The 26,698-nt window shown below is 50.8% G+C and overlaps 1 protein-coding gene across 9 annotated transcripts; it reads right to left on the reverse strand.

The window, feature by feature from the left end:
* On the reverse strand, window positions 1-26,542 carry DENND2C (DENN domain containing 2C). 9 transcript variants are annotated; one of them, XM_074893428.1, is made up of 19 exons: window positions 25,594-25,822; window positions 18,120-19,058; window positions 16,280-16,428; window positions 15,617-15,729; window positions 15,074-15,241; window positions 12,233-12,329; window positions 11,465-11,509; window positions 9,193-9,380; window positions 7,008-7,117; window positions 6,452-6,521; window positions 5,221-5,298; window positions 4,286-4,426; window positions 3,789-3,937; window positions 3,217-3,394; window positions 2,834-2,875; window positions 1,758-1,863; window positions 953-1,192; window positions 539-625; window positions 1-156 (listed from the first exon to the last, which is right to left on the reverse strand). In XM_074893428.1, the coding sequence occupies exons 1-19, from the start codon at window positions 25,662-25,664 to the stop codon at window positions 125-127; spliced, it is 3,003 nt and encodes a 1,000-aa protein (XP_074749529.1). In that variant the 5' UTR covers window positions 25,665-25,822; the 3' UTR covers window positions 1-124. The 9 variants fall into 9 exon arrangements, with proteins under 9 accessions (XP_074749529.1, XP_074749533.1, XP_074749532.1 ...); XM_074893432.1 differs by lacking the exons at window positions 1-156; window positions 25,594-25,822 and adding an exon at window positions 26,466-26,542 and having other exon boundaries at window positions 465-625; XM_074893431.1 differs by lacking the exons at window positions 1-156; window positions 25,594-25,822 and adding an exon at window positions 26,438-26,524 and having other exon boundaries at window positions 465-625.
* Window positions 26,543-26,698: the final 156 nt, after the last annotated feature.

Raw genomic sequence — 26,698 nt, forward strand, 5'->3', positions numbered from 1 at the left:
GCGGTTGGAGGCAGCAGCTGGTTATTGGCGGCGGCGGCCCCGGGCACCCCCCCCTCTCCCGGAGCCAAGGGCGAGCCCGGGTCCGGCCGCGGCGCAGGCGGCACCCCCGGCCCGCGGCGCACCGTCACTTCTTCGGAAGGAATTTCATTTTACTTCCTACGGAGAAAAAACACCGTTAGCGCGCGGCGGCAGCGCGGGGGGCGCCCGGCTGGGGCACATCTCGGGGCGGGAGGGCAGAGGCCCCTGCTGCCCCTTAACGTGTCCCAGCCGAGCCCAGCGCTAAGAACCTGGCTTAGGGAGCTCTACGATTGGGCAGCTTGCACAAACTTCATCTAAAGATGCAAAAGCTTAAAAATAAAGAAAAATCTTACAAAGTGTTCAGCGTCCCCTGAAGGGGCAAATGTAAACAAAAGGAACACAAGCACACAAGGCAAAAAATGGGCCCTGATCTCCTCCGCATGCAATTAGTTGTTCTATAGCTAAATTTATTAAAAAATCCCAACCAACCAACCAACAAAAAGCAAGGGTGTCCCTTTACCAAGGCTGCGAAGGATTTTGTTCACTCCGGTTGATTCCGTCGCTGGAATACTCTCCAAATACTCCAAGGCACGGACCTCAAAAAGGCCTAAAGAAGGGGAAAAAAACCCCAGATCACTCACCTAGATGAGCTATTTCATCTTTTAGCATGTGGCATCTTATTAACAAGGAGGTTCTGAAAGGGAAATCACACGTGTCATGTAAGCTGCAGGATCAAGCCCAGAAAGGAGAGAGATGCAGAAATTCTCTGCTTCGTAAGATGAATTCTGCTGAATAATTCGAAGGGCACGGAGCTATTGCATACCCCCAACTGCCAACAGGACAACTTGCCAGGACGGAAGCTCCTTAAGAGTCAAAGTCACGTAACATCATACTTTGAAAGTGAGTTTGTAAAACAAGAAAGATCAAACCTCACCTTTGACCACGCTCTTTCTTAGCTCTCTGTCCTGTATGAACCCTGCAAACATCTGCGTTTCCATGAAGAAGTGCAAGAAGTGACGCACATTGCGTGACACATGAGATTTACGGAACAGTTCTCGCTGAAACACCCGCTCCCCTTTTTCTGTGACGTTCATGTGCAGGGAGTAGTGCCCAACGAGCTCCACAAAGAACTGCACAAAAGCTTCCGAGACCAGGGAGTTAAGAGGCACGTCACCTGTGAAGAGGACAACAGAGGAGGAATTTCCCTCCGCATTCACCACTTTGGTCATTCATTCCTCTTCTAAAAGAGGAGCAGCAGTTACTTTTTAGGCTGGCTGTCTCAGACTGTGAAATCTCACACGAGTGTTTGATATCAAAGAAGCCGCAGCTCTAATATTAAGATTTATCTCCCATGTCAACTTTATGCTGCAGCTGAGACAGCTTCCATTCTAAAGCTTTTCCAGTAGTTAAAGCATTTGTAATTGCTTTTCCCCTGTCAAACATCTAGTGTCTAATAAACTGTAAGCTCATAACAGTCTAATTCTCTTAAAGAATTAGGCAAATTACAGAACACAAACCCACTGCAAAACTTTGTTACTTCCGATGTGTATGGAATTACATAATTTGCCAACGCCATTCGCTCAAGCTACTCAATGCTTCTTAAAATTCTCACGTTTATTTGACAGATTATGTTTAAAGCAGTTCAACTTGAAAAAGATCTGTCAGATTACCCTCTAAAGTACAGAAATTTGCCACATTCTCTGTTTAAGAAAAACGTTCTGCCACTTAAGAAAAAGTACCTTGTGTGTCACTCTGCTCATGTGACAAGATTTCACTTCGTTCTTCCAAGATTTGTACAAGTGCAGCCTGGAGTTTATGAGGCAGGATCTCATCTTCATCTGATACCTATGGAGAAAAATGGGCATAAAAGCATTTTTGTGTTACATCTATCATCAGTAGAACCTTCCCATTGTGAACAGATGAGAAACACTCATAACATGCCTAAAACAGAGGAAAGTTACGCTGTGATATGGTGTATCTTGGTGGAGACAATACATTTGTCTTGTAGACACAGAAGTGAAAAACATTTGCTCAGCACCCTCCGACTGCGTACTACTGGAGTCGTGCACACAACTGGCCAACACGGAACAACGTGTGCTACCTTCACGACACAGACTCAGGCTTATTACACCAGTGATAAAACACACAAGAACAACAAAGGTCTGTTGAAAAAATATGACAAGTCTCAACATTAGGGTTAAAAAACCTAAATCCTTTTATACCTTTCTCCAGTTGCAGGCTGCAACGCAAAACAGAACAGTAAGGCACAGAAAAGGAGATGCAAATATCCTCCTGAACTAGTAATACTCCAGTATGTTTACAACTACTTGTCTGGTGATGCAGAAGCACATTAGGTATCGTTCAGCAGAGAACCACAACTGAACTGTTATAATTTGTCTCCTAAATTATCACTCCTGGAAAAAAAAAAAAACAAAACAACAAACACACCCCAACTAGATGAGAGAGGAGAAAGCCCTGTAGAAAACAAGGGCACAGAAAGACAGAAAGCATCGAAGAACCTTAGTGGTGCGCTTCCCATAATGAACCAATTAAGTATCTGTTTTTAAATTCAGCTCTGATAAGCAGCATCTTTGGCTTCGCAGAGCTCTGTACCTCATGCAGCCTCAATCTTGCAACAAGGATTTGTAAGCCTGTTCCCTTCAATATTGGTGAAAAAGGAATGCAAGATATTTCTTCAGCCACTGGAGTCTACATATGAGTACCAGCTTTTGCTGATTTCTTGTTCTCATTTTCTTTCACTGATGTCTTTTCCTGGCATATAACCATGAGTGACCAGTACTGTTATTTCACTCACCTCTTGCAAGAACTTGTCAGCACAAAGATCAACAATCAGAACCTGGGGAAAGATGTACAAAACAGAGACTCTTATAACCAGGTATGTTGCTGTACAGAAAAAAAACACTTTTTTTTTTTTTTTTTTCAAATGTCCCCAGTGGCAGGTGATGTCACACACGAAACATAAGCTTTGCATAACTGCAGCCTGTCTATAAGAACAGTGAATATTATTATCTTTGATAACAATGGAACACCCTGACATGTATCTGGCAAGTTCAGCAACTGTCTCAGAAAAGTTTAGGAGTTTATATTAAGACAGAATCAATCCACAGAGATTATTCCAGAGAGGACAGCATCATACCACTGACATTGTCCCTTCACTGTGCTTCACCCAATTCTCACCTCTTCTATGGGCAGGTCCTGCAGCTGCGGTAAGGAGCAGGAGAGAATGCCAATCAGGAATGGGGTCGGAGAGCACGCAATGTCAATCATGGAGGTCGGTAGGACTGGAATGTAGGTGTGTTGCCAAGTGAAGGGATAGAGCGTTGCAACGGCGGCATGGCCACATTTAGACAGAGTGCTGGAAAGGCAAGAGCAGCAGTGGACTGTCAGCGTCTCATCCAGCTCACAGCTACAGACAGAGGTTAGAAATGCTCGGGGAAAATGTAATTCACGTGCATTGTTTATGCATCAGCAGAAGCCCCATGCACCTACTTTTAGAGTCAGTTATGGGGAGCTAAGGAATAGCATCAACCCCGACTACTGAGGTAAAGGAAACCTTCCCTTATCTCCTTTGGGGTAAATATCATACTCCAAATTCTAAGCATGCACATGTTGTGTGGAAAGTCTGCAAACAGCTTTTAAAGATAACTATTTACAAAAAGTTAGACAAGCTTGCACATGAAACAGGCCCAAACGCAGAATCAAAAATAGTATCCCTCAGAAAGAACTATTCACTCAGACCCATTTTTTACCTTAAGTTGTCAGCAACAAAGATCACCCTCCTTTCCAGCAGGAGAGAGGCAAAGACCCGCATCAGGTGAGAGACACTCAGACACTCAAAGAGGCATTCGAAGTCAACATGTTCGAGTCGGGAATCCAGCGGACGGCAGAGTTCCATCACCTGCGGGCAGGCAGAGGTGCGGGGCGCTGGGGAGCCCGGCCAGGCGAGGGGCAGCCGGCTGCGGCGCGGAACCGGCGGCTCCTCACCAGCCGAACCCCATGGCCTGGGCGGCCGGCGCAGGACGTGCAGGGGACTCCCAAGCAGCTCTTCCTTACAAAGCAGGGAATCACCTCTACGGTAGGTGATCCAACAGGAGGCTGGTTTCTACGGCAGCCTCCCTTGGGGCTTTAGGACATTATCTTCAGACTAATTATTTACAGGTGGCCTCACTCTGCAGTGTGGTTTGCAAATGCCACTAGGCCCCAGGGACACCATGACACAGGAGAGCCAGTCCCTGATCTCCCTTACCTCATTTCCTGCTCCTGGCAGGAAACTCCTCACAGTAATTGTGCGTCCAGGAGCAGGGAAAGGTGCCTCCATTACACTGCGCATAAATGGGTGCACTAGGGCTGGAGACATCTCTCGCCTCTTCTCCACTTCATCTAAAATCTGCAAGAAAATACATCAGCCGTTGGTTCAATCTCTGCTGGTGAGCCAGAGGAGACACAAGCCTCTGTTAGAGCATCCCATGCCATAGCTACACGTGAAGGCTCCAACACAGACTCACAGCCCTCTCCCCCCTCACTTGGGATCCCTCTGAAAGCTTGTCTCAAACCTCTGAACAATCAAATGGGAATAGATACCTGTGAGTACAACTCTCCATCCACAAAGTCAGTCTCCTGCTACTGCAAGGAAACTTGCGGGAATCAAATTCTCACAACAAGTTAGAGGAGTAAGAAGAGCAACACCCCATCCTCCTGCCCAAGAAATCTTTCTGAAACACTGTTCTAGAAACTCTGTGCTCCAATGATTAGAAATCAGCTTTCACCATCAGCTTGCCCCTGTATTCTTCTGCAACAGCTGCCCTTTATCTGCAGTAGCTTTCCCCAGACTTCAGCTCTTTATCTACTCTCCTCAGGGTGCTAGGAGAAACAAGGTGAGATCTCCTCCCTGCCCCCCCACCCCACCCCAAATTTTCCAGTTCCAAGTCACAGAAGAAGAGGCTGAAAGGGCACCATCAGTAATATCAGGTATTAGAAGCCACTTCCTAACAATAATTTGCTGAAGGAACAGTGATCTGTGTATTGGCTGACAAGTCTCAGCAAGGAAGCACTACTCTCCCGGGATGAGTTACAGTCACTAAACGGTTCTGCACCGGACAGAAGCATCCAGTTACTTTCTGGAGCTTGCAGGTTGTCAGAGACTCAAGTCCGCTAAGAAGTAACAGGCTCTCCCCACTTCACCTTGGAGAAGAGGTTGAAGCAGCCCAGGCGGCTGATGATGCAGAACACTTCAGGGAGGCGCTTCCCCTTCCCCTCGGGCTGAAAGGCAACAAGAACAGTTATGCTGAGAACAGAGGTACAATGAAGAACTTAGCACCTACACTGCAGCTGATTCACAGAATTCCTGCACTTCCCTCTACACTTCTGACTTAAGATTCCTGAGGAATGACCAGTTCCTGGAGCTGTCTTTCCACCCAGAGCCCATTTCACTGTATTGCTGGGCATGAATTAGCGCCTGACAAATTTGGTGGCGTTCTACAACGGGGTTACTGCGCTGGTGGGTAAGGGAAGAGCAACTGACGTCATCTACCTGGACTTGTGCAAAGCATCTGACACTGTCCCCCATGACATCCTTGTCTCTAAACTGGAGAGACGTGGATTTGATGGATGGAGCACTCGGTGGATCAGGAACCGGCTGGATGGCGGCTCTCAAAGAGTTGTGGTCAACTCAGAGAGCAGTGACGAGCGGCGTCCTCAGGGGTCGGGGTTGGGACCGGCGCTGTTTAACATCGTTGTTGGGGACACGGACAGTGGGATCGAGGCACCCTCAGCACGTTCCCACAGACACCGAGCTGTGTGGTGCAGGGACACGCTGAGGGAAGGATCCAGCCAGAGGGACCTGGACAGGCTGGAGAGGGGGGACGGGCAAACCTCATGGAGTTCAACGAGGCCAAGGGCAAGGTCCTGCCCACGGGTCGGGGCAATCCCCGGCACAAACCCAGCCTGGGCGAGGACTGGATGGAGAGCAGCCCCGAGGAGAAGGACTTGGGGGTGCTGGTGGGTGGAAAACTGACTGTGAGCCAGCAATGGGCGCTGGAAGCCCAGAAAGCCACCCATGGAAGAAATTGTTCCCTGTGAGGGTGGTGAGGCCCTGGCACAGGTTGCCCAGAGAAGCTGTGGCTGCCCCCTCCCTGGAAGGGTTCAAGGCCAGTTTGGACGGGGCTTTGGGCAACCTGGGCTAGTGGAAGGTGTCCCTGCACGGGGCAGGGGGTGGGACTGGATGGTCTCTAAGGTCCCTTCTGACCCAAACCATCCTGTGAGTCTCTGATCATCACGCTCCTTCCCTGACGTGTTCTCAGCAGCAGCACAGGCGCTACGTAACCCACATGGGGAATCACTGCTGGTTCACACCCTGCACTTGACTGATTTATCAGTGCATTCTTTACACTCCACCCAATACACAGATGCTTACCAGGAGCTTCTTGCAGTACCCAAACCAGCGGCTACCATCCTCCCCCGTCAACACAAAAGAAAATGTTTCACTGGGGAACCAAAGAACAGTCAGGGTTAGATTCACCATGCAGTTCAGAGAAGAGAAGCACACAGAGTATAAGCCATTCTCCTCCTGGTCACGCTGAAGGCCTCCTGCTGTGGTTAGCAAGCTACTTCAGGCTCTGTTCAGTGTAAAAACCTGCAGCCCATGGACTCAGCTGCGAGCACCTTCCTTCCTTCCTTCCTAGCTGCTTCTCCATTCTGCCAAGGAGCAACATAAGCACTTGCCAGCCCCGGGAGCTGGCCCTGAACAGACGTTACAAACCTCCTTCTTACAGGAAAGACGGCGCTTGGGCAGAAGCGGCACTTCTAATCCACCTCCACACCTCATCTTCCCCTATCACAGGGGATAGGGATTCAGCCCTTCCCATTTCTCCTTGCTCTGGCTGCAGTTTCTCTGTTCCAGGAAACTGGCACACACCTAAGCTTTCAGCATTGCCAGGTTCAGGCATGAGTACTCAAAAACAAGACTTTACCTTTTAAGGTCTGATACAGGAAACCAGTCTTTGGGATCTGGAAAGCAGAATCTGGGAATGACCTTTAGCTTCTCTTCAGTATCCTTTGACTGTCTGAAGGGATGTTCAGGCTGGAGGGGTAACACATGCATTTGAAGTCACTGAAGTGTGGTGCACAGCTGCAGCATTTAAAACAACGGGAGAGAGTATCTTCCTGACACTTCCAAATGCTGAACCACCACGCAGCCAATGCACAAGTATAGGAGAACATATTCTGCCTGTAACAGATTTCCAGTTCCCTCTTGCACCTTTCCTGCTGATTGTAAAATTACCCAGCTGGTTTTGGTAAGAACTGAGTGAGGATTTACAAGCATGGCCAAGTTTATTGGGGACTGAAGCTAGAATTGACCCCCCAGATGACAGTTGTGTCAGCTTGCCTTGGTTCTATTCCTAGGAGATTTGAAGACACTAAGAGAAACAAGAACATGTTCAGCTTGTGATGTGCAGATCACTCCTGATTCCACTGCAAAACCAGCGTATCTGAACCACATGTTCCAGTTACCACACGTGGGCTCAAGTCAAATCCCTCAAAGACTACAGGACAACTTTCCATGCTCAGAACTGCCCAGAAGGGGCAGAAGGAAGGTCTTCAAATAAGAGAGATCACATTTAAGTAGGAAATGCCCCTGAGAAGAGGCAAGCTTATTGCATAAAGCTGATTTTCACTGCACTCTGTCAGCTCAGCTAGGCTATTCCAGTGTTCCAAGTGGTGACAGCATGAAGGAGTGGTTAGGAAAACAGTACAGCATTTTCACAGAGAAGCAGTTGTATAAAAGCTTTGATGTCCTTGGGCATGCAGCCCAAAGAAGAGGGTGACAAGCAGATTACTTGGAAGCAAGGCTATTTTTAGAAGGGAGAAAAATCTGTAATCAGAACACCTCCATAATTACTGGGCAATGTTTCCTGCAAAATCCCAACATGATAGGCTGTCCTGCATAAAGTCACTCACCAAAATACTTTAATTTGAGCAAAGGATAAATAAACACTGAGAAAATCATTAGTTTTGATGGTGCATTTATAAAAGCCAGTAAAGAGCCACACGGTGCAGTTGGGTCTGACTGTCTGCTAGGGCAGCAGGAAAAGAACAGTGCACTGCCCTTCCCAAAGGTGATGAACAGCTTGAGAGGCTGCACCAGGAAAAAAGCTGAATCTGGTTCCAGGCCTTCCTCCTCCTAACACCCTAAAGTTTGCACTTTTAGCAGGTATTATTTATGTACGTTCAGTTTTACCCACTAAATTAAGACTGTGCACTCTTTCTGGCTGTAGTCCCTTATTCATTTGTGAATCCAAAGCATTGAGGCATTTAAGACACTCGAGCTGTTTGCACACAAATCCCTTACGGGTCCTGATGGAGTCCCACGGAACCTCCCTTAACGACTCCGACATCTCCTTCTCTATTTGGATGACATGCAGATTCCTTAATAATCTCTGTCTTACTCCTGATACCACAGCTAGCATTACTGGTTTTGTTCTGGTTTTTTAGTGGAAGGCAGCAGGTACAAGCCTAGATGGTGACAACTGAATATTCATTTCAGTCTGGAGCAAGCATCAGGACTCCATCCTCTCAGCTCTACAGTAACTACAGACAGAAAGCAAGCTTATTTCAAATAGCTTGTTCTAGCTACAGTACTTTAACTTCCACAGTTCTCCTCTGCTTTTTGGGGGCTAGTACACATGGCTTTGCCATTTTAAATTTTTTTTCCCCCAGAACAGTATAAATAAGCAAAAAAGCCCTGGGATTCCAGTTCCTGTGCACCATCAGTCAAATTGCTTCACTGCTAGTTTATAAATCACAGACTACGGGATGAGGTCATGCCAGCTTTGGGAACAGAGCACTGCAGTCCCTCTCCTCTCCTGCAGGCTGCCTCAGCAGTGCATCACAGTACATCCAGGCAATTAGAACTAGAGTAGGAGCCTTCCTAGTTCCAAAATCAAGACAGTAAAGTCATTATCGAGAAAGACATTCAGCAGCTGCCCAACACTATACATTGGGTCTGTAATGGGGCAAGGTGCTTCATATTCCAAGGCTGTATCCTAAGCAGTGGGCCAGCTTTACTAGTATAGAGTTTAGGAAGGGATACACACTGAGAGAAGAAATAAGCAGCTACTGAGTGTGTTTTTGGCCAGGGTTCCACGCAGCTCCTACCTTGCTGGGAAACTGCTGTATGATCTGTGGCGCGTATGTCGTCTCAGATGCCTTCTTGTGCAGCGACACCACCACAAACAGCTCAAAGAGCCGCTGCTCCTGCAGCTCTATCAAATCCCTCTCCAAAGTCTGGTAGTGCAGGTTCCTCCTGGAGGCAGACTGCACCTGCAGCAGGCACCTGTGCTGACCTGGGGAAAGGAACAAATCCAAAAGAGGGCTTTAAGCTGAAGTTGCCAGGGGAGGGGAACCTCAATCCCTCCCACTCCTACCAGCTTGATGCCAGTGCCTGTAACAGATGCCCAGAGCCTGCAGAGGGGTCCCAGGGCAGCAGCAGAGCACCTGAGGAGCAGCACAAAGGAATTCCAGCCAGAGCCAGCTTCACCGGGGCCCAACTTAACTGCCTCTATGCAAATGCACGTCGTGCGAGGAACAAACAAGAGGAGCTGGAGACGTGGGCATGCCTGCAGGGCTACGATCTATCTGCATCAGGGAGCTGTGGGGGGGTGGCTCCTGTGGCTGGAGTGTTGGGCTGGAAGGACACAGGCTCTTTGGGAGGGACAGGACGGGGAGAGGAGGAGGGTCACCCTCTGTGCCAGTGCCCAGCTGGAGAGCAGGGAGCTCTGCCTGGGGTGGGTGAGGAGCCAACCCAGGTCAGCATTAAAGGGAGGGCAGGGCCAGGAGATGTTACAGTGGGGGCTGCTACAGGACCCCGACAGGAAAACCGAGCAGATGAGGCCCTCTACAGACAGACAGGAGAAGCCTTATGGTTTGTTCTCACCAACAAGGAGGGGCTGGTGGGGAGTGTGAAGCTCAAGGGCAGCCTTGGCTGCAGTGACCATGAAATGGTGGAGTTCAAGATCCTGAGGGCAGCGAGGAGGGCACACAGCCAGCTCGTTGCCCTGGACTGCAGGAGAGAAGCCTTGGGCCTCTTTAGGGATCCAACCCAAACCATTCCGTGAGTCTACAAAAACCAGCCTGTGGCTATCACTGCCACACACCTACGGGTTACAGAAGAGGACTCGTCACCACCTGCAGAAGGGGGAAAAGAGGTGGGTGCATTTGTCTAACACCATTGCTGCGCTCCACAGGACTTGGCCTCCCGTGTCAGCTCCTCACGCACAGCTATTCTGGGCAGGGGAGCACTGGCCTTGCAGCAGCTCTGCCAATCCCTCTTGACTGACAGCTAGCATTCTCCTGCTGTCCTGACATTCTTTCGGCACATCTCAGAGTGACACACTGTGGTACCGATGAGGGAAGCCCAGCTGTGAGAAGCAGCCGAGCTTCACCAGTTCAGAAACTGCCAGGCCTCAGGCAGCTGCTCTGTAAAGCAGCACGGGCATTCACGAGAGGCAGAGCCAGCTTAGTGGCCAAGAAACCTCCAGGCTGGGATGTCCTGACAGGCAGTACAGACCCACAAGCACAGGCACAGCACTCTGATGTAAGAAATTCCTGTTGCCTAGGCACCATGACACATTCTGGACACTTTGGAAACAACTCTCAGATCAGGCAGTGACTCAGTCACTGTATTTCTGCAGAGATTCTTCACTCTCCGTTACTCTCCTTAACATAAAGAAGTGGAACTTCATTCTTAGCTCCAAGTTAAGGCCTTCTGTGTGCTTCCCTCCAAGTAAATGAAACATCTGAAACCATTCTGTTGGTCCTTTTGGCTAGATGCTTGTTTAGAGACATGACAGAGTCACTCATCAGGGCTGCTGGTCAACCATTACCATTTCACATTCAAACCTTACCAGCAGAGAAACTAAGATCTCTTTGGTGCTTCCCACACCAGCTAAAACCAAGTAGGTATTTCAAGTCTGTAGTTTAGGCCTATGATCAAACTCAGGACTGTGGAACCAGACAAATAACCAAGTGATTTCTCCCCAGAGGAGAGGGCATTTCACAACATTATACATATAAAACAGAACCATGGGAAGAAAGCAGGGGGAAAACAACCTTAAGTGTTAGCAGTAAGGGTGATCCAGGGACAGTCTCCTGCAAGATGTATTTTAGTTAAGTGTGACTCTACCAACCCAAAAATGAATCTGCTTCTAGCGACGGGCAGATTAATGGCATTAAACCTCAAGGGCTCAAGAGAGGTGGCAGAAATAGGGGTTCATTTGTCACAGCAACAGCTCCCAGCCTTGGCCATGCTGCCTCTTAGATGTTCCCTTTCTCTGTCTCGGCAGAAGCCACAACTAGGCAGTGTGCTTATCCCATCAGAGCCTTAGCCAAACGCGTACAGGGACGGGACCTGTCCCTCTCATTCACTCACTTTTTGGCTGATTTTCCGTATCACTTTCATTCCCACTGGTTTCACCTGAAACACACATAGTTTTCACTTATTAGCCATGCAGAAGTAAGATGGGCAACACCCAAAGCTGGGAAAGAGAAAGAACTTTAGACTCATCAGACCAACATCACCCAGGGCTGCCCACCCACCAGCAAAGCATCAGCAAAGAAGAGCTGGTACTGGCCAATGTGCTACAACAGTAAATTTCAACAAGTGGAGTCAATACCAAGTCACTGTTTCCAGTAAACCACCTGTAGGTTAGCTCAGGGCAGGCAAAGAACAGAAACCAGGTGGCTATTTGATGCTGCTATAAAAGTTAACAGAGTTGCTGAACAGAATATACTATAAGTAAAGACCATACCACGGCTACAAAATCAGAGGAACACAAGAATATCACTTTAGAGGCACAAAAGCGATGAGTGGAGTAGTCAGCGGCAGTTCTCGTGCCAAGTGGTTTAGTGGGGAATTTGGGGGTTTGTTTTGCTCTTTTGAAAAAGCACTTTTAACCAGTAGCCCAGCTCTTCAGGCTCAGATCATAGCGGAATCTTCCATTTGTGGTGGTGTTAAATGTGGGTTAGGCCAGCGTTCGCAGTCCTAGCAGTGCTGAAGCTCAGCAATTCCAGCGGCAGGACATGGGGCTCAGCACGGTCAGCTCAGCCCGGCAGGAGCTGCAGTTGGTGGTGGTGGGCTGGACAGGAGCCGTGCGCTCGGGAGGTTTACAGCAGAGAACGGTGCTGGAGACCTCTCTACCTTTCACTGGAGGCGCTTCTCTCCCGGTGGGGCTGAGCAACCTCACCCTCTTCTTTCCACGCTTAGAATCAAAGATCTCCTGTATTTTCAGTACCAGCTGAAATCCAAAGCAGAAGCAGAGGTTAATGTGGGGGTCCAGAAAAGGTCCAGGTGCCAACAGGAGCACAGCCCAGCTGCTGCCATCTAGCACCACAACACCTGGGAAAGGCGGCCCAAGTCCTGGCAGAGGCCCTGGCTCAGAGACTGCTTGCTAGAATACTTTTAGCACAGCTCACTGGATAATGAACGAGCACAGAATTTCTGCTACAAGAGGGAGATTATTGCAAGCACAACTCAGAGCTGACACCAAACCGTACAAGCACTCTGGAAGTTGCCATACTTTGCTTACCAAACAGACAGCAGAAACAGAAAACTGTCTGGCATTGGATCTCCATTTTCTATTAAAGAGGCCAACGGCAAAGGCACTTGAAAGAGTATCTTATAAACTCTCCACCACAAAGGACTCTGAACTCTGCATGCTCTCAAGCATCCCAATTTTTTCCAAGCCCAGAGAAAGCAGAGCTCTCGATGTAGCTTGGGGTTTGTTTAAGTTTGCTGCTGTAGTTGGGTGTCAGACAGCTAGAGAAAGTTCATCAGAGTACCATGTCAGGCACAGAACAAGGCTGCTCTAAGCACAGCCCTTGTCCCAGGCTAGCTCGCTAAAATGAAAGGATTAGGTACTTTCATTCTGCATAGCTGAAGACAGACAGTGGGACAGAATAGTGGGTCTGTGGTGCAGGAACACCACAGACCTGGTCCACTGGAAGAAAAAATTTGGAAAAAAACATAGCCCAGTGCAGAGTAGGCTACAGACATGAAAGAAGGGTCAGCATTTTGACACTCCAAGTCGACGCCGATAACCTTCCTTCCACCGGTCACAACGACCTTAAAACCAAGGCCCTAATGCTCTCTGTTACTCCTGTCAGGCCTCTCTGGACTCCCCCCCAGGTACACAATGCTGCAGGTGGCTCCCCGATTCGCATGCCAAAGACAGCTCCACCTCATTGTGAAGAAGGATTTACACTAAATGCAGCGAGCAGATCAAGTTCATTCTTGTCTCAAGTGAAGAATTCATTAACTGCTCTCACTGAATGTAGGAGGGTGGGGTCCAGCCATTTGTCACCACAAATACTGCATAAAAAGGAAGATATTCAGCAAGAGAACCTGTTTTTCAGCTCAAGCCTTGATCCTCAGCTCAGCAAACCAGGCTTAGGCTCTTCTTTTGAGATCTATTTCTCCCCATTTTCTGCTGTTTGCCAGTCCTCCTAGCACGAGGAGGCTGCAAGAAGAAAACAGTCCGCAGCAGAAAGTGGTGCTTCTGCAAAATCTGCTTTCTTTCCCCTCTACCATCCAGCCTTACCTGGACAATTTCCATTTCTGTTCTGATTTTTGTGCAGCTGAGTCACCAGTGAAAGATATTGGGTGTGTTTAAGGCAGCTATGTGTTTCTTAAGCAGTAAGTTTCTTCTTTTTAGACTTCAATCTTTTTCTCAATCTCTAGAACAATCCTGGCTCAATTCCTTGTGAGCAAAAAGAATAAAGTGTGCTTCCTGCATGTAAATTGTTACCAGATTTTTGGAATAGGTTTGCTTCTGGAGAAATGAAAGATACTGTCCATCACAGCATTTTCAGTCTTGCCATCTCCTTCCTGATCTTCCAGGCTTACAGTTTGTTTAAAAACACATACAGAAGCTGCTTGTTACTATAAAGCACTTAAAATATTTGAAAAGTATTTTGCAGCTGTCCAACTCTACCTCAGTCTTGTGCAACTTGAGCAAATACACCCAATTTCCACTAGAAATAGAGATCTGCAGAAGTTAAATGATTTTACCACGTTAAAGTAAGTTGTTGCCACTACCACAACTGGAATTTGAATCCTGCACACAGAGTCACTACAGCGGTACCTGCAGCTGCCCTTCTAGAGCACCTGCTGCATTTTATCACTGAGGGACATGAGCTTGTAACCAATGCCAGTATCTAGGAAGGTTCCCAGTGCATCAAATGAGAATTACAACTCTGTCGTGAGGGTGGATTAAAAGCCTTTCTCACTACTCTGGCCTCAGAAGCATATCTGCCTTCGCACGCAGGCAGGAGGGGACAGCCAGAGGCAGCAGAGGGGAGAACTCTGTGAAACACGCTTATCCCTAAAAGCTGCTCTTCACCTTTAGACTAGGAAACAGCTTCAGGGCTGTGTTCCTGATGGCAAGTCAAGAACTCCAAGCCAACATACCAAGTAACCAAGGGCCCAGCCAGCTCCCCACAGCAGCCCCAGGCTGTCAGCCATCTACCAGCTCAGTGCCTGCCACGAGAACATAAGGGTCTGTCTGAGAAGTCACCAGGAGCAAGGGACACGTACACACACTCGTCCAGAGCTGGCCCTTTTGCTCACAGACAGCTTCCTTACATCCCTGCACCACATCCAGCACAAAGCCAGCATCACTGCACTTCATGGAAGCACTGGGAACAAGGCTTAAATGACAAAGCACAATGAAGAGCTACTATTCACACACAGCACTGATCTCCAGGTCAACACCTAGTACTCTGTTTGCAGATTCTTGGCCAACAAAACCACCACTGCCCCAGCTACAACTGTCACGGGTTTTTGATCCCCAAACACCTGCCCTGCTACTTGGAGGGGAAATGGTTCGAGCAAGGTCGCTTGTCACACACAGCAGTGCTAACCAGCATTCACCTCCAGGCACACAGCTCCGTGACCACTTACAAAGCACTCAGAAGGTGCTAGACAAAGCAGCAAGAGTTTGAAATGCCATGCAAGAAGTAATGTTTCATGCTTAAATCTCACCCAGGGCAAATTCTTTCTCCTGCTAGCAGCCTCTACTGCTTGGAACAGCTTCCACTCGGTCAGTGTGACAGGCAGGGTCGTGTCCTTCACCCTTTTCCCTTGGAAACTTGTCTGGGAGGGCTTTAGCTCAAGAGTCTTGCGACTGAGGAAGGGAGGTTTTGGCGGAGGCTAGAAAACGGAATCAGAAGAGATGGTTAAGCATGGGGTTAAGCTTTCGTCTAAGCTCAGAGTCAAAGGAGTCAGACCACAAATTATAAACTCCCTGCAGCCTCCTGCTCTACCAAGATCTCCATCCCACCCCAACCCCACACACTCAGGCATCTCATCAACACTCTCTTGTTCCTGTTGTTTTGCTCCTTAACAGATTAATCAACTGCCACTGCCACGGCTGTTCATTATCATTTACATTAATAACAAACAATAAAATATAGGAAACCCAATGACGCAGCAGTGGGGAAAGTGGGGCCAGGGAGGATCACAAAATAGGGCCCTTGTGAGGATGAGTCTCTGTAAACACATGACAATTTCATCCCCTCGCCCTACCTTGGGAGCCCGACAAGTGCTGCGGGGGGGCGGCAGCTTCCAGACAGACGGGACCTTCCACAGGGGTAAGGGCAGCGCTCTGATATCTTCATAGGGGTTCTCTACTGCAGGACCTGGAAAGAGCATTGGACAGGGGATTTATGAAAGGAGATACAGTCCTGTGTTCTTGCAAGGGATGTAAGTGGGAAGAGTGCGCAGTTGTCTGCCGAGCTTTAACAGGGTCTGAGAGACCTGTTTAAAGATGAATTAGGTTCCCACCACTCAAAGATCCTTCTAACCCACTACCATCAACTCAGCAAGCTGTACAGACTCAGCAAAACAAAACACTTTACCACTGCAGAGAAAGTAGCTGTATTGCAAAGCAGCTAATTTTGTCAGTGTTCACACTGATCTCTGTGCAGCACTTGAGCAAAGCATTTGAAGAGCTAATAAAGAAATCAGTCTAGCACAGGCCGATTGTAGCGACCTTCCATGACATCTGAAATCAGACTGTTCACATGCAGGTAGTTACTAACATCAACAAAGAACCCCAGAGGGGGAAGACCTTAAAAGTCACAGAGCTGGAAAGGCCCTCAATGCGTTCTCATCTTCATTCCTCCCTCCCTAGCAAATTTGCTACCCTTAAATAAAGCGAGTGCATCCCCCAGAAGCACAGGCACGTACAGATAATGTCCTCGTAGATGTTGTCTTCTGACTGTGTGTAGACAAGCCTGGATCCTGTAGTGCCATTTGTCTCGTCTCGAAGTCTGTGGGAGTTGGTGGTTGCCATCCGCTTGCGGAAGCCCTCGATGTCCTCAAACTCAAAAGATTTCCTAGAGGAAAACCATTGTAACTTCTGCTAAAGGCACCTGCATGTACCAGTGAGTTGCTGTCTCCAGTCCACACAGAGTGTGGTCCTGCTTGGGGCCATCAAGCACACGGATGCTCCACTCCGGATTCTCTGACTTCCAAGTGTTGAGCTTTGACCCCAGCTGGCAGCTCAGCCCCACGCAGCCACTCGCCCACTCCCACCCACTGGGATGGGGGAGAGAATTAGAAAGGTAACAGTGAGAAAACTCGTGGGTTGAGATAAAGACAGTTTAATAGGTGAAGCAAAAGCTGCACACACAAGCGAAGCAAAACAAGGGATTCATTCACTATTTCCCCTCAGCAAGCAGGTGTTCAGCCATCTCCAAGACAGCCGGGCTTTATCACACGTAACGGTGACTTGGGAAGACAAATGCCATAACTCCAGATGTCCCTCCCTTCCTCCTTCTTCCCCCAATTTTTATTGCTGAGCACAACATCATTTGTGTGGAATATTCTTTGGGTCAGTTGTGGTCAGCTGTCCCAGCTGTGTCCCCTCCCAACTTCTTGTGCACCCCAGCCTGCTCACTGGTGGGGTGAGAAGCAGAAGAGGCCTTGAGGCAGCGTAAGCACTGCCCAGCAATAACTAGAACACTGATGTGTTATCAATACTATTTTCATCACAAATCCAAAACCTAGCACCACACAAGCTACTATGAAGAAATGAACTCTATCCCAGCCAAAACCAGCATACCAAGCAAGCCCTACTCACTTACTCTGGGAGATTTTTAAATTAAAAATGAATTCAGAGGCTCCATGGCCAAGCACACTCCAAGCAGGTATGGCGAGTACCATCCTGTCACAGAGGCAAGAACCCAAAACACGTTTTGCAGACTAAGCACTTGCAGCAGTACTCGGAATTTGGGCACTGCTTTCTTCTGGATCTCTCCTACTGCTCATGCTAAGGGTGTTACCCCATTTGTGAGTTTGCATTTTCATACACTTGCCCTCTGTTTCAAAACTATGGCTCAGAGGTCACAAAGGAGCTGGTAGGGATTTAGCCCATCCTCATAAAATCTGTTTTGTTGCTGCATGCTTTGCTACAGTGAAAGGTTCCCACATTTCCACCTAGAATCTTCATGCTACTCTCTAGCACAGCTGCCCTAGGCAGCTCATCTGTAAGCAGAACTAGCATCAAGCTAGCCCAGAGGTTTTTTACTCTGTAACAGGGACCTACACACAGGAAAGAGGGAAGAATAGCCAAACCCACAACAGGGGTACCCACAGCTGACGGCCTCCAATTTTAAGCAACAAGAGAATCATTCACTCAGAGGAAAGCCAGAACATTTAGCAGCCACACTGCCCCAAGAGAAAGCTATTCTGTCATCCACAAATCACAGCTGAGACAAGCTCAGGGCAAGGAGCAAGCAGCACTCTCCCTGGGGCCAGCATATTGTCACCCAACTCTGTTCTAAGGTGCGGGACTGACATCTGTTTGAGCTTTTAGCCTTCTTTGCAAGATTATCATCAGCAAAAGCACTGCATACGCAATGCTGGAAAGGGGATACATTCATCCAGAAACATCCCTTCCCCATTGACAGAGGCATCATCAGTACTAGCACATCCACAAGACTGCTGTGGCAAGCAAGCTGTTTAAACCCATCTAGAAACTGATTTAAGGAAACACGTTTCAGACATGAGAGATGAATCGATGTACCTCTGGGTTCTCCCTCTGATCCTCCTGCTGGCTATTCTCTTCTCAGGATTGTTGGAGGATGACACAGAGTCTCCTCCATGCTGCTTTTGCAGGGGAGCTTCCCTGGTAGCATGGGCATTGCTACAGCTCCTAGCACCCTTTTCTGCAAGATAGCGAAAAGTCCTACGGGGCTTGGGTGGTGGGACAGCAGCTGGCTCCTCCTCGTGCCCCTCAGCCTCAGAGTAAATGTTTTTCAAGCTCCTCTCTGCCCTGCAGAGAGAGTCCACTCCTTTAAGTTCTCTTTCCGTGGAGCCACAGGTCCCCTGCTTCCTCTGAAGCTCCAAGGGAACTGGTGGGACTTTGCCAGGCAGTAGGGGACCTGCTCTCCTCCACAGAGCTTGTGAGGTATAGAAGTTCCCTGGGGGCAGTGTCGCCCCTGGGTCCAGGAAGCCTGCTTGCCACTCTCCTTCCTCCTTGGCCCGGGAAGGTTTGAGGTCACCACAGTCGTCCGTCTGCACGCAGCTCCGTGCATCTTCCCTGAAGTCCAAACCCAGGGTCTTTGGATCTTTGGACCCAGTTTTCCTGCCCTTCTCCGTACGTTCTGACTTCACTTTGGGTAGACCATCACAGCTGGGATCATACTTCACTCCGAAGTCCTTCAGCTGCCGTTTCTCCTTGCTGGAGCACCCTTGTGTCCTCCCCTCCCACTGGGAGATCTTCTGTTTGATGTTGCGGCAGTGGCTGCGGGAGAGGGTCTGCACAGCAGAGCGGGAGAAGCTACTGTCCACTGACCCTGCTGGGTGCATGGCAAGTGCCAACGTGCTTACGAACCCCCCATCTCCAGCCTTGTCCAGGTCTGCCCGTGCCCTGCACACATCAAGCTGGCACGAGGCTCCAAAGCACCCAGCAGTGTCCAAGAGCCCCTGGGTGTCAGCTCTGCAAGGACTATGGCAGCAAAACCTGCGGACAGAAAGAAGAAAAGAACCATCAGCTGCGCTCCAGCCGTACACACCACCGGGCGCTCCCAGCTGCTCTCTGGCAATTGCTGAAGAACATTCCTCCCCAAATCACATGCTCAAGACTGGCTTCCAGAGCATGCTCCCCACAAAGCTTGTCTCTGTAGCACACATCTGGGAGGGCTAACAAAAGGAAGTAGAGGTCTCACTGGCTTCAAAAACAAACAAAACACCACAACAGGAACAAAAGACAGCCAGGGATCCCAAGGGTCCAAACTCAAGGAAAGTATTTAATGGCACAAGAACACAGCAGCATGGCCTGTCTGCAGCAGAGCTCTCAGCCAGCCCCTCTGCTGCTTGCTTGTACCAACACAGGCCAGGCAGGAGCGCCTGGTCCCTCCTGATGCTCTGGACTGCTCACAGCACCTCAAGCAGCATACAGCCAAGCCATTGCAGCACAGCGCCTCTACCAGAGCTCTCAGCACAGCAGAAGCACAGCAAGACACAAGATACCACACGAGCTCCATAGAAAGGGAACCACATCTACTTCTCCAGAGAGTCAGGAGCAGCAGGATGGCTGCTGCTTCACACAGGAGGACTAGGACAGTTGTGATGACTGGAGAAGAGTCCAGCTGCACCCCTCCTCCCTGAAGTGGTCTCCTGCTGCACAACACAAGTAAAAACTTGTCTGATGTTCTGCTTGTCAACACCTGACCTAAACTTACCATCAGAGAGACTGGAGGGCAGTGGTGCTCAGCCTGTGGCCTGCAGCCAGGGAAGTTTTAAAAGGCATTCAACAGAGGCCAAAAGGCAGAGGCAACTGGTGCCTTCTCATGCTGAGGAGGAAAACAGCCCTGTGTTTAGATCAGCAGAGGAGAGGGAATGCTAAAGAAACACTGTGACTTCTCCTACCCAAGCAGAGCCTGTGCAAACTGGAGCTATGCTATTCGAGACTACCCCGACATAGAATCCAGAGGATACAGCAGACAGTCCTCCAGATAGTCCTACAGCAGGAAAGGCAGGTGAAACCACCAGGGAGAACCTGGGTAGCTGTACAGACCCAGAACCCACGGGTCCAGTATGACTCAGTACAGAGATATTTCATCTGTGGAGTCCCCACAGCCTTCCCACCGTTGACACTGCACCTTAAATTCCAGAGCTCCAGCACTACGGGCTCCATCGCTGGCACCGCTGATGTGCCTGGCAGAGGCATTTGTAGTGCAATTAAAAGAAAAGCACTGGCCTTGGAAGACCTACCTGATAGAGTTAGTGAGAAAGCTCATGGATGTAGGACAGCCCAGGGCTCCCTGAGCAATTCAGTGATGGCTTGGGTACACGTAGTACCTCAGCTGCACTGTCACACTCTACCAAAGCAGCACAGCTCCCTATGGCCAGACACTGCTGCCTGTCTCCAGGGAGGACAGCATGGGTTCTTGCAGCCTGGCATTGCTTATCACACTGTCCCAGACAGCTGCCGGTAACTCTCCCACTCAGCCCTGAATGGGCTAAACTTGGACAGTCTGGGTAAGCAACTGCACTCGGGATATTAGCTCCATCATCAGCACCCTGCTGTGTCCCCAACGCTTCCGTAGCCACACCGCTCCTGACCACCGCCCGGCACGTCTCCGAAGCAGCGAGGTGAAGCTGCTGCTGTGCCAGTGGCACTGTGGCTCCAGCGCCAGCTCCAGCATGGCACAACACCCCCTCCCCGCTCCTGCCAGTAGCGAGGTGCAGGCAGGGGACGAGCAAAGAGAAGAGGGCTGCTGATCCCCTCACAGAGGGGCAGGGAGAGAGCAGAACGAGTTTGAGAACAACAGAGAACACACAAAAAGCAAACCACAGCTACCCCACCCTCCCTGACTCCCTTGCCACTGCCAGACCTCTTCCCACAGAGCCAGGCTGCTCCAGGCAGCAAGGGGCCCCTGCCCTCTCCTATAAATAGGCATTGTTTCCAAAACATCCTGAGCCAGAGCAGAGCCATCCTTCCTCAGTCCCTGTCTGCACAGCCCTGATTAGTGGACAGGAAAGCAACCTTCCCCGTTCCCACTGCAACTACTCTACAGCCACAGTGCTCAGGGCCACTCCTGAGGAGCTGAAGCACCAGGCAGCACAGAGGCGAAGGCTCTGTTGGGGAAAGCCAGGCTAGCAGAGGGGCGAAACAGCCTCCTCTCCACCACTACAGCCTCAAACCAGGCACCTTTACTCCCTGCCAGGTCTTCAAACACGGGACCACTGGGTGCAGAACTCGCGCAGGGACGGGCCGCTGGAGGACCTGTGTGGAGCAACAGGCTCATTGGCAGGACTAAGTGCTCCGAGGCCAGCCTATGCATTCGTGGAGCACAGGCAGCTCCACGATGACTGCAAGCCCACGTGTGGCACCAAGGGCTCCCTCGCTTCCCAACAGCACTGGTAGCTTTCTCCCCTGAATACAGCAGCTGTCAGCTCGCCCTGGGCTCAGACCAGCAGCCTGGCAAAACACCTGCATGCAGCATCCACGGGGGCAAATCACTGCACAGAGTAGACCGAGCAGCCCTGCTGCTCAGGGCTTCAGCTGGGTCCATCCTCCGGGTGTGCAGGGCTGCCTGTGCTCGAGGGGTCAGGTCTGCTGGCTGCCAACTTGCCCCACATCTTTCCTCCCAGCACTCGCCTTGGTAAGGCTGCAACAACAAGTGCATCTGCTGTAGCTTCCTCGGCCAGCCTGCCATATTTCTGCTTCCTGATACAGAGCCATGGCCCAAGTCAGCCTAACGCTCCTGACCTCTCCTGCTGTCCACATCTGTGCTTCCCTGACAAGGCACAACCAGCAACTGAGACACATGGTGGAGAAGCACGGTCCCAGCCAGCATGCAGGTGCTGGGGGGGCTGTGTCTGAGGTGCTGCCCCTGGCTCTGCTCACTGATGAATGCCCAGAGTTCAAGCAGTTCACCCAGTGCTCAAGCAATTCCCTGACTAGCATCCAGAGCTAGGGACCCGTATGCAGAAACAGGATCCACACTGAGTTTATTTCCTCTCCTTCAGCACAAACCTCCCAAGCAGTATTACTTCTTCAGCCAGTGAAGCTCCACGCACTGGCTGGAGAAGTAGTATTACTGAGAAGGGGAAGCAATAAGCTTCACTCACCTATGAAGCTGTACAGTTTTGAGTGCAACAGTGAAGGTCTTTCCAAGGCATCTTTGAACTACCAGATACAACTAGAAACACATGGCTCCAGGCTCATCTTAAACACAGACAGTAGAGCACAAGCTTAAAGCACTCGATGCTCTCTCTTGCTCAGTGCTGCTCCCAGCCACAGCCCTGAACTGCATCTTCCAAAATAACCATCTGAGGAGGGGAAGAATGCAGCTCTTCACCTGTCCAGGTTTGCAAGGCAGGCAGCTGCTATCAAGAACTAGGCTTTTAATCTACGCTCATCACGTGAGCCAGGGCAAGGGTAGAGACTGATCTTTGGTGAAGACTGGGGTGGTCTGCTCCAAGCTAAGCAACCCTCAGAGCAGTCTGAGATAGGCCAAAACACAGCTTAGAGACACAGAACTGGTAGAGACCACCAGTGTCAGGCAGCCAGCACTTGTACCTCAGGCACCACACACACCATTCACCCCTTTCACAAACTAGCCAGACTGCTGCTCTCCTGAGTCGCCTTTCAAACTTCTTCAGTGCTTCCAGTATGCTTCCCAGTATTTCCACTTCCACAGAAGCCAAATTTATCATCCCTACTGTGTTAATACTTACAGCAGTTCAGTGTAGTCAACAATACTGAATTATTTCTTTGAAAGCAGTAGTTTTGGGCAAAGAGAAATTAAATAATTTCTAGACGAAGTATCACACATTTGTCCCAAAAGACAGCCTTTCTGATCCACGCTGTTTGAAGACAGCTTCCACATCTCTATCCAAAGCAGAAGAATGAGGCACATTCACACCACGTGATAGGTAGCCCTCACTCTTTTTCCAATTCTGAAAGCCAGAGAGCATGCTAAGCATTTTCCATGCAAAGGCTCAAGACAATTCCATTTCCTGAAACCACATGCTCAAAGACAGAATGCTGCCAGTGCTGTTCAAGAATAAAATACTCTTTGACGCTGAGGTCAAGCCCACCCACCGCAGGTGCTGCTGGTAACCCCCAACACCCCTTACCACACTCACACTGGCAGCTTACTAGCTAAGCAAAGGCACTAACACACCACCTTACCTTATCCTGCTGCACCACAGGCATGAGAACACGCAGATACTGCCTTGGCAAGCCCATGCAGTTCTGAAGCAATCTTTCACTCCTTTTATGAGCCTGCAGTTCTAAACCACCCAAGAGACCTCCTTGTCACCAAGTCTCCTGTGTTGGTAGCCAAATAAAACACAGTTTCTGATCTTCTGAAGTCTAGGGAAGCTGCCAGCTCAGTCCCGGAGGGATGAGGGGACAGTCACTACAGCAGCAAGGACCCCTTCCCGAGTTCTCATCTACCCCCATTCTGTTCAGCTGCAGAATAAACTTGAAGCTTTTCTGAACAAAACTCTGCCATGCTGATGCTGGAAACACACGGGCAGTACCAAACACGCAGATTTTATATCAAAATAAGTAACATTTCAGGAATGCAGTTTGTTTAGTCATTTCCATATCAATACAAAGCAACTCCAGTTGTTAACTCATTCAGAGATTCTATGTATCATGCTGAGGAACGGAGTTCCACCTCATCAGATACATGGCCACGTAGAGCACTGCCCCTGGACACAGTAAATGTGATGCTAATCTTAATTACATGGCAAAAGAAGTTAAAGTCTGACCCCTGCCATGGGTCCTAAGACTTTTATACTGATGAGAAAGATATATCTGGATATTTCAACTTCCAGTCTTTTTCTGGAGCGATGAAATTCAACTTCTTGGAAGTAAGTTTTTACCCATGCTAAACTCCCCCCACACTTTAAATATGTAAGCCCTACAAGCTTTTATACCAGAGGACATATGGACAGAACCCACAATGTACTATTTTTAAAGTCATGTTTTTTAACCTGACTCACAACATCTGAATGCTCAGGTTAGCAACACTGGAAACAGCAGCTGACTCAGACACTAGACCACAGGCTGGCTGCATGCCCCTGCAGCTTCACGCAAGAACTAAGACCCAAGGTGGGGACAGAGAAAAACTCAAACGTGAGTTATCCTGGGCCCGTTTCTTGGTGTAACTGTCAGAGGTGAGATTCCAGGGGCTGACACCACCACGCCACGACCACCTTTATGTTACAAGGGCCACTGCAGACAGGCTGTGTGGGGCCACAACCGGCCACTCATTCCTTTGGAAAAGCCTCGGCAGCATGGAGGCAGCTGTCGCAAGAGGTTCAGAGCGTGCAGACCAAGGCAGCACCAGAAAACCTCTCAGATAACGCATCAGATAACATGTTCCCAGAGCTACAGGGAATGAACCACATCTGTACCAGAAGACCAAGATAAGAATTTTGCCAAGCAGCAATGTACAGCACTAGGACTCAGCACTCCAGGACAGAGCCTCCAGCCAGCTGTTTCATGCAGGAAAGTTTTACAAGGCAGTCACCACCACCATTTACCCCCCCCCCCCCCCCATTCCCGACACCCTCAGGCATTCTCTGCACATGCCCCCCTCTTCAAAGCAAACTGAAGCACACAGCCCAGGAGACATGCTTTTTGGGACAGGGCGCCAAAAATCTTTCGGGGTCCATTTCTTCACTCACCTCATCCTACCCCTGCAGGACTTTAACTTCTAAATGCTCAGATAGTAAGCAATTTGCCCAATCCTGACTGCAAGCCCCTGAAGAAACAACCAGTCTGAGTAGTGACTGAAAGACATCACACTCCTGGGGGGTCACTGGGCTCCTGACCCTGGTCAGAACACTTCCATCACTCTAGCAAATACCCTGCTGAAGACCTTTCCCTCCCTCACTCATCTGTGACTGAGCAGTCAGCTGGACCAAACTCCTGCACCTCCCCTCCGGCTGACAGAGCCCTGGAAGGGCAGCACATGGGCTTGCTCAGCAGCTTCTTGTTTCTGTGCTCTGCTGTCCCTTCCCATGCAGCAAGGTCACCGCTCACTCCTCATCTCTCCCTCCTGTAACTCTGACAGACAGGAATGGCAGAAACAGCAGCCACCATTGCCCAGATGCACATTTCCAGGGGCGGTTTTTCCTGCAACTCCTCTTCTACTTTCCTTCCGTCATCAGGGCTGATGCAAGCCCCAGCTGTCAAGAGGAAGAGCTCCCACCACCACTGGGGCTCTATCAGAGTCGTGGCAGCCAGCTGCCCACTGCGACAGACTGCCTTCAGCCGTGTGACTGGTAGAGGGGTCTACACAGCGAACCGGGAAGGCAAGGGGAGGCTGGTCCAGCACGTCAGCCCACACCTAGGGCAGCACTGCCAGAAAGGACCTCTGTAACTACGCAGGCCTGCGTACCTCAGTGCAACAAAGCACAAATATCCATCACTACCTAAAACATCACAGCCTACTAGTAAATAATTTGCCCTAAAGAGACTCTGTACGGAATCAGAGTGGCTGAGGTGGGGGAGGATGTCCGGAGGTCACCTTATCCACTCCCTGCTCAAGCAGGGCCACTTGCCCAGGGCCGTGTTTAGATGTCTTCTGAGCATCTCCATGGGGGGAGACTTCACAGCCTCCCTGGGCAACCTGGGACAGTGCCTGGTCACCTCCAGAGAGAAAAAAAGTCTTCTGATGTTCAGAGGGAACCTCCCGTGTGTCGGATTGTGCCCATCACCTCCGGTCCCGTCTCTGGGCACCACTGGAAAGAGCCTGGCTGGGGCTTCTTTGCACCCTCGCGCCAGGCGCTCGTATCGGCGGTAAGGTCCCCCCCAGTCTCCTCTTCCTCGGGCCGAAGAGGACAAGGGACGGCGGCGCAACACGAGGCTGTGACTCACGGAAGGCAGCGGCAGCGCTTCCTCCGCGGGCTCGGCTCCCGTTCGTTCGCTCCCTGCCCCGTCCGCGGGGGAAGCGGTCCAGCCGCTGCCGCGCTGCCTGCCCGGGGACCGGCTGAGGGGATCCCTCGGGGCAGCGCTGCCGGCCCTGCCACGGGCCCTCGGGAGCTCCGCGGCCGCCGGGGCTCCAGCCGGGACCAGCCCGCCCCGGCCCCCTGGCCGGCCCCGCCGTGTGGCTGCAGGGCCGCTCCCCCCGGCTCGGGGGCGGGAAACGGCGCCGCGGCGCCCCCTCACCCGGCCCCCGCAGCCCCGAGCCGGAGCGCGGCAGCCGCCCGGCGGGAAGCGCTACTCCATCCCGCCGGCCGGCCCCCCCCGGGCCGAGCTGCCCGTCCGGACCCCCGGGTGACGGGACGCAGGAGAGGGCGCCCGCCGCGCCCACCGACCGACCCCTCCCCCCCCGCGGCGGGAACCTGGCGCGCGCCCCCGCCCCGCCTCACCCGGTGTCTCGGCGCGGCCCCGTCTCACCCGGTGTCTCGTCTCGGCCCAGCCCGGCCCGGCCCCGCCTCAGCCGGTGTCTCGTCTCATCTCGGCCCCGCCTCACCCGGTGTTTTGGCCCGGCCCCGCCTCACCCGGTGCCCTCACCCCGCCCCGCCCCGCCCCGTGGCCCCGCCCCGCTCCCTCAGGACGCTCCCGGCGCGCCCCGAGCTGCCGCCCGTTGGCTCTCGCGGCCGTCACTCAGGCGCCAGCCCCGCCCCCTC

This window comes from Strix uralensis, chromosome 24 (genome assembly GCF_047716275.1).
Source record: "Strix uralensis isolate ZFMK-TIS-50842 chromosome 24, bStrUra1, whole genome shotgun sequence".
Classification (NCBI taxonomy): Eukaryota; Metazoa; Chordata; class Aves; order Strigiformes; family Strigidae; genus Strix; species Strix uralensis.

Bases quoted from the DNA above. Each gene is read 5' to 3' on its own strand.
- DENND2C (XM_074893427.1), bottom strand. From the start codon at position 25,664: ATGGAGATGCTCAGAAGACATCTAAACACGGCCCTGGGCAAGTGGCCC. The intron at 12,330-15,073 runs GTGAGATTTAAG...TTTGGATTTCAG, and splicing joins GGAGAAAGAATTTGCCCTGG to CTGGTACTGAAAATACAGGA. The intron at 4,427-5,220 runs GTGAAGTGGGGA...ATTTTCTTGCAG, and splicing joins GCTTCAACCTCTTCTCCAAG to ATTTTAGATGAAGTGGAGAA.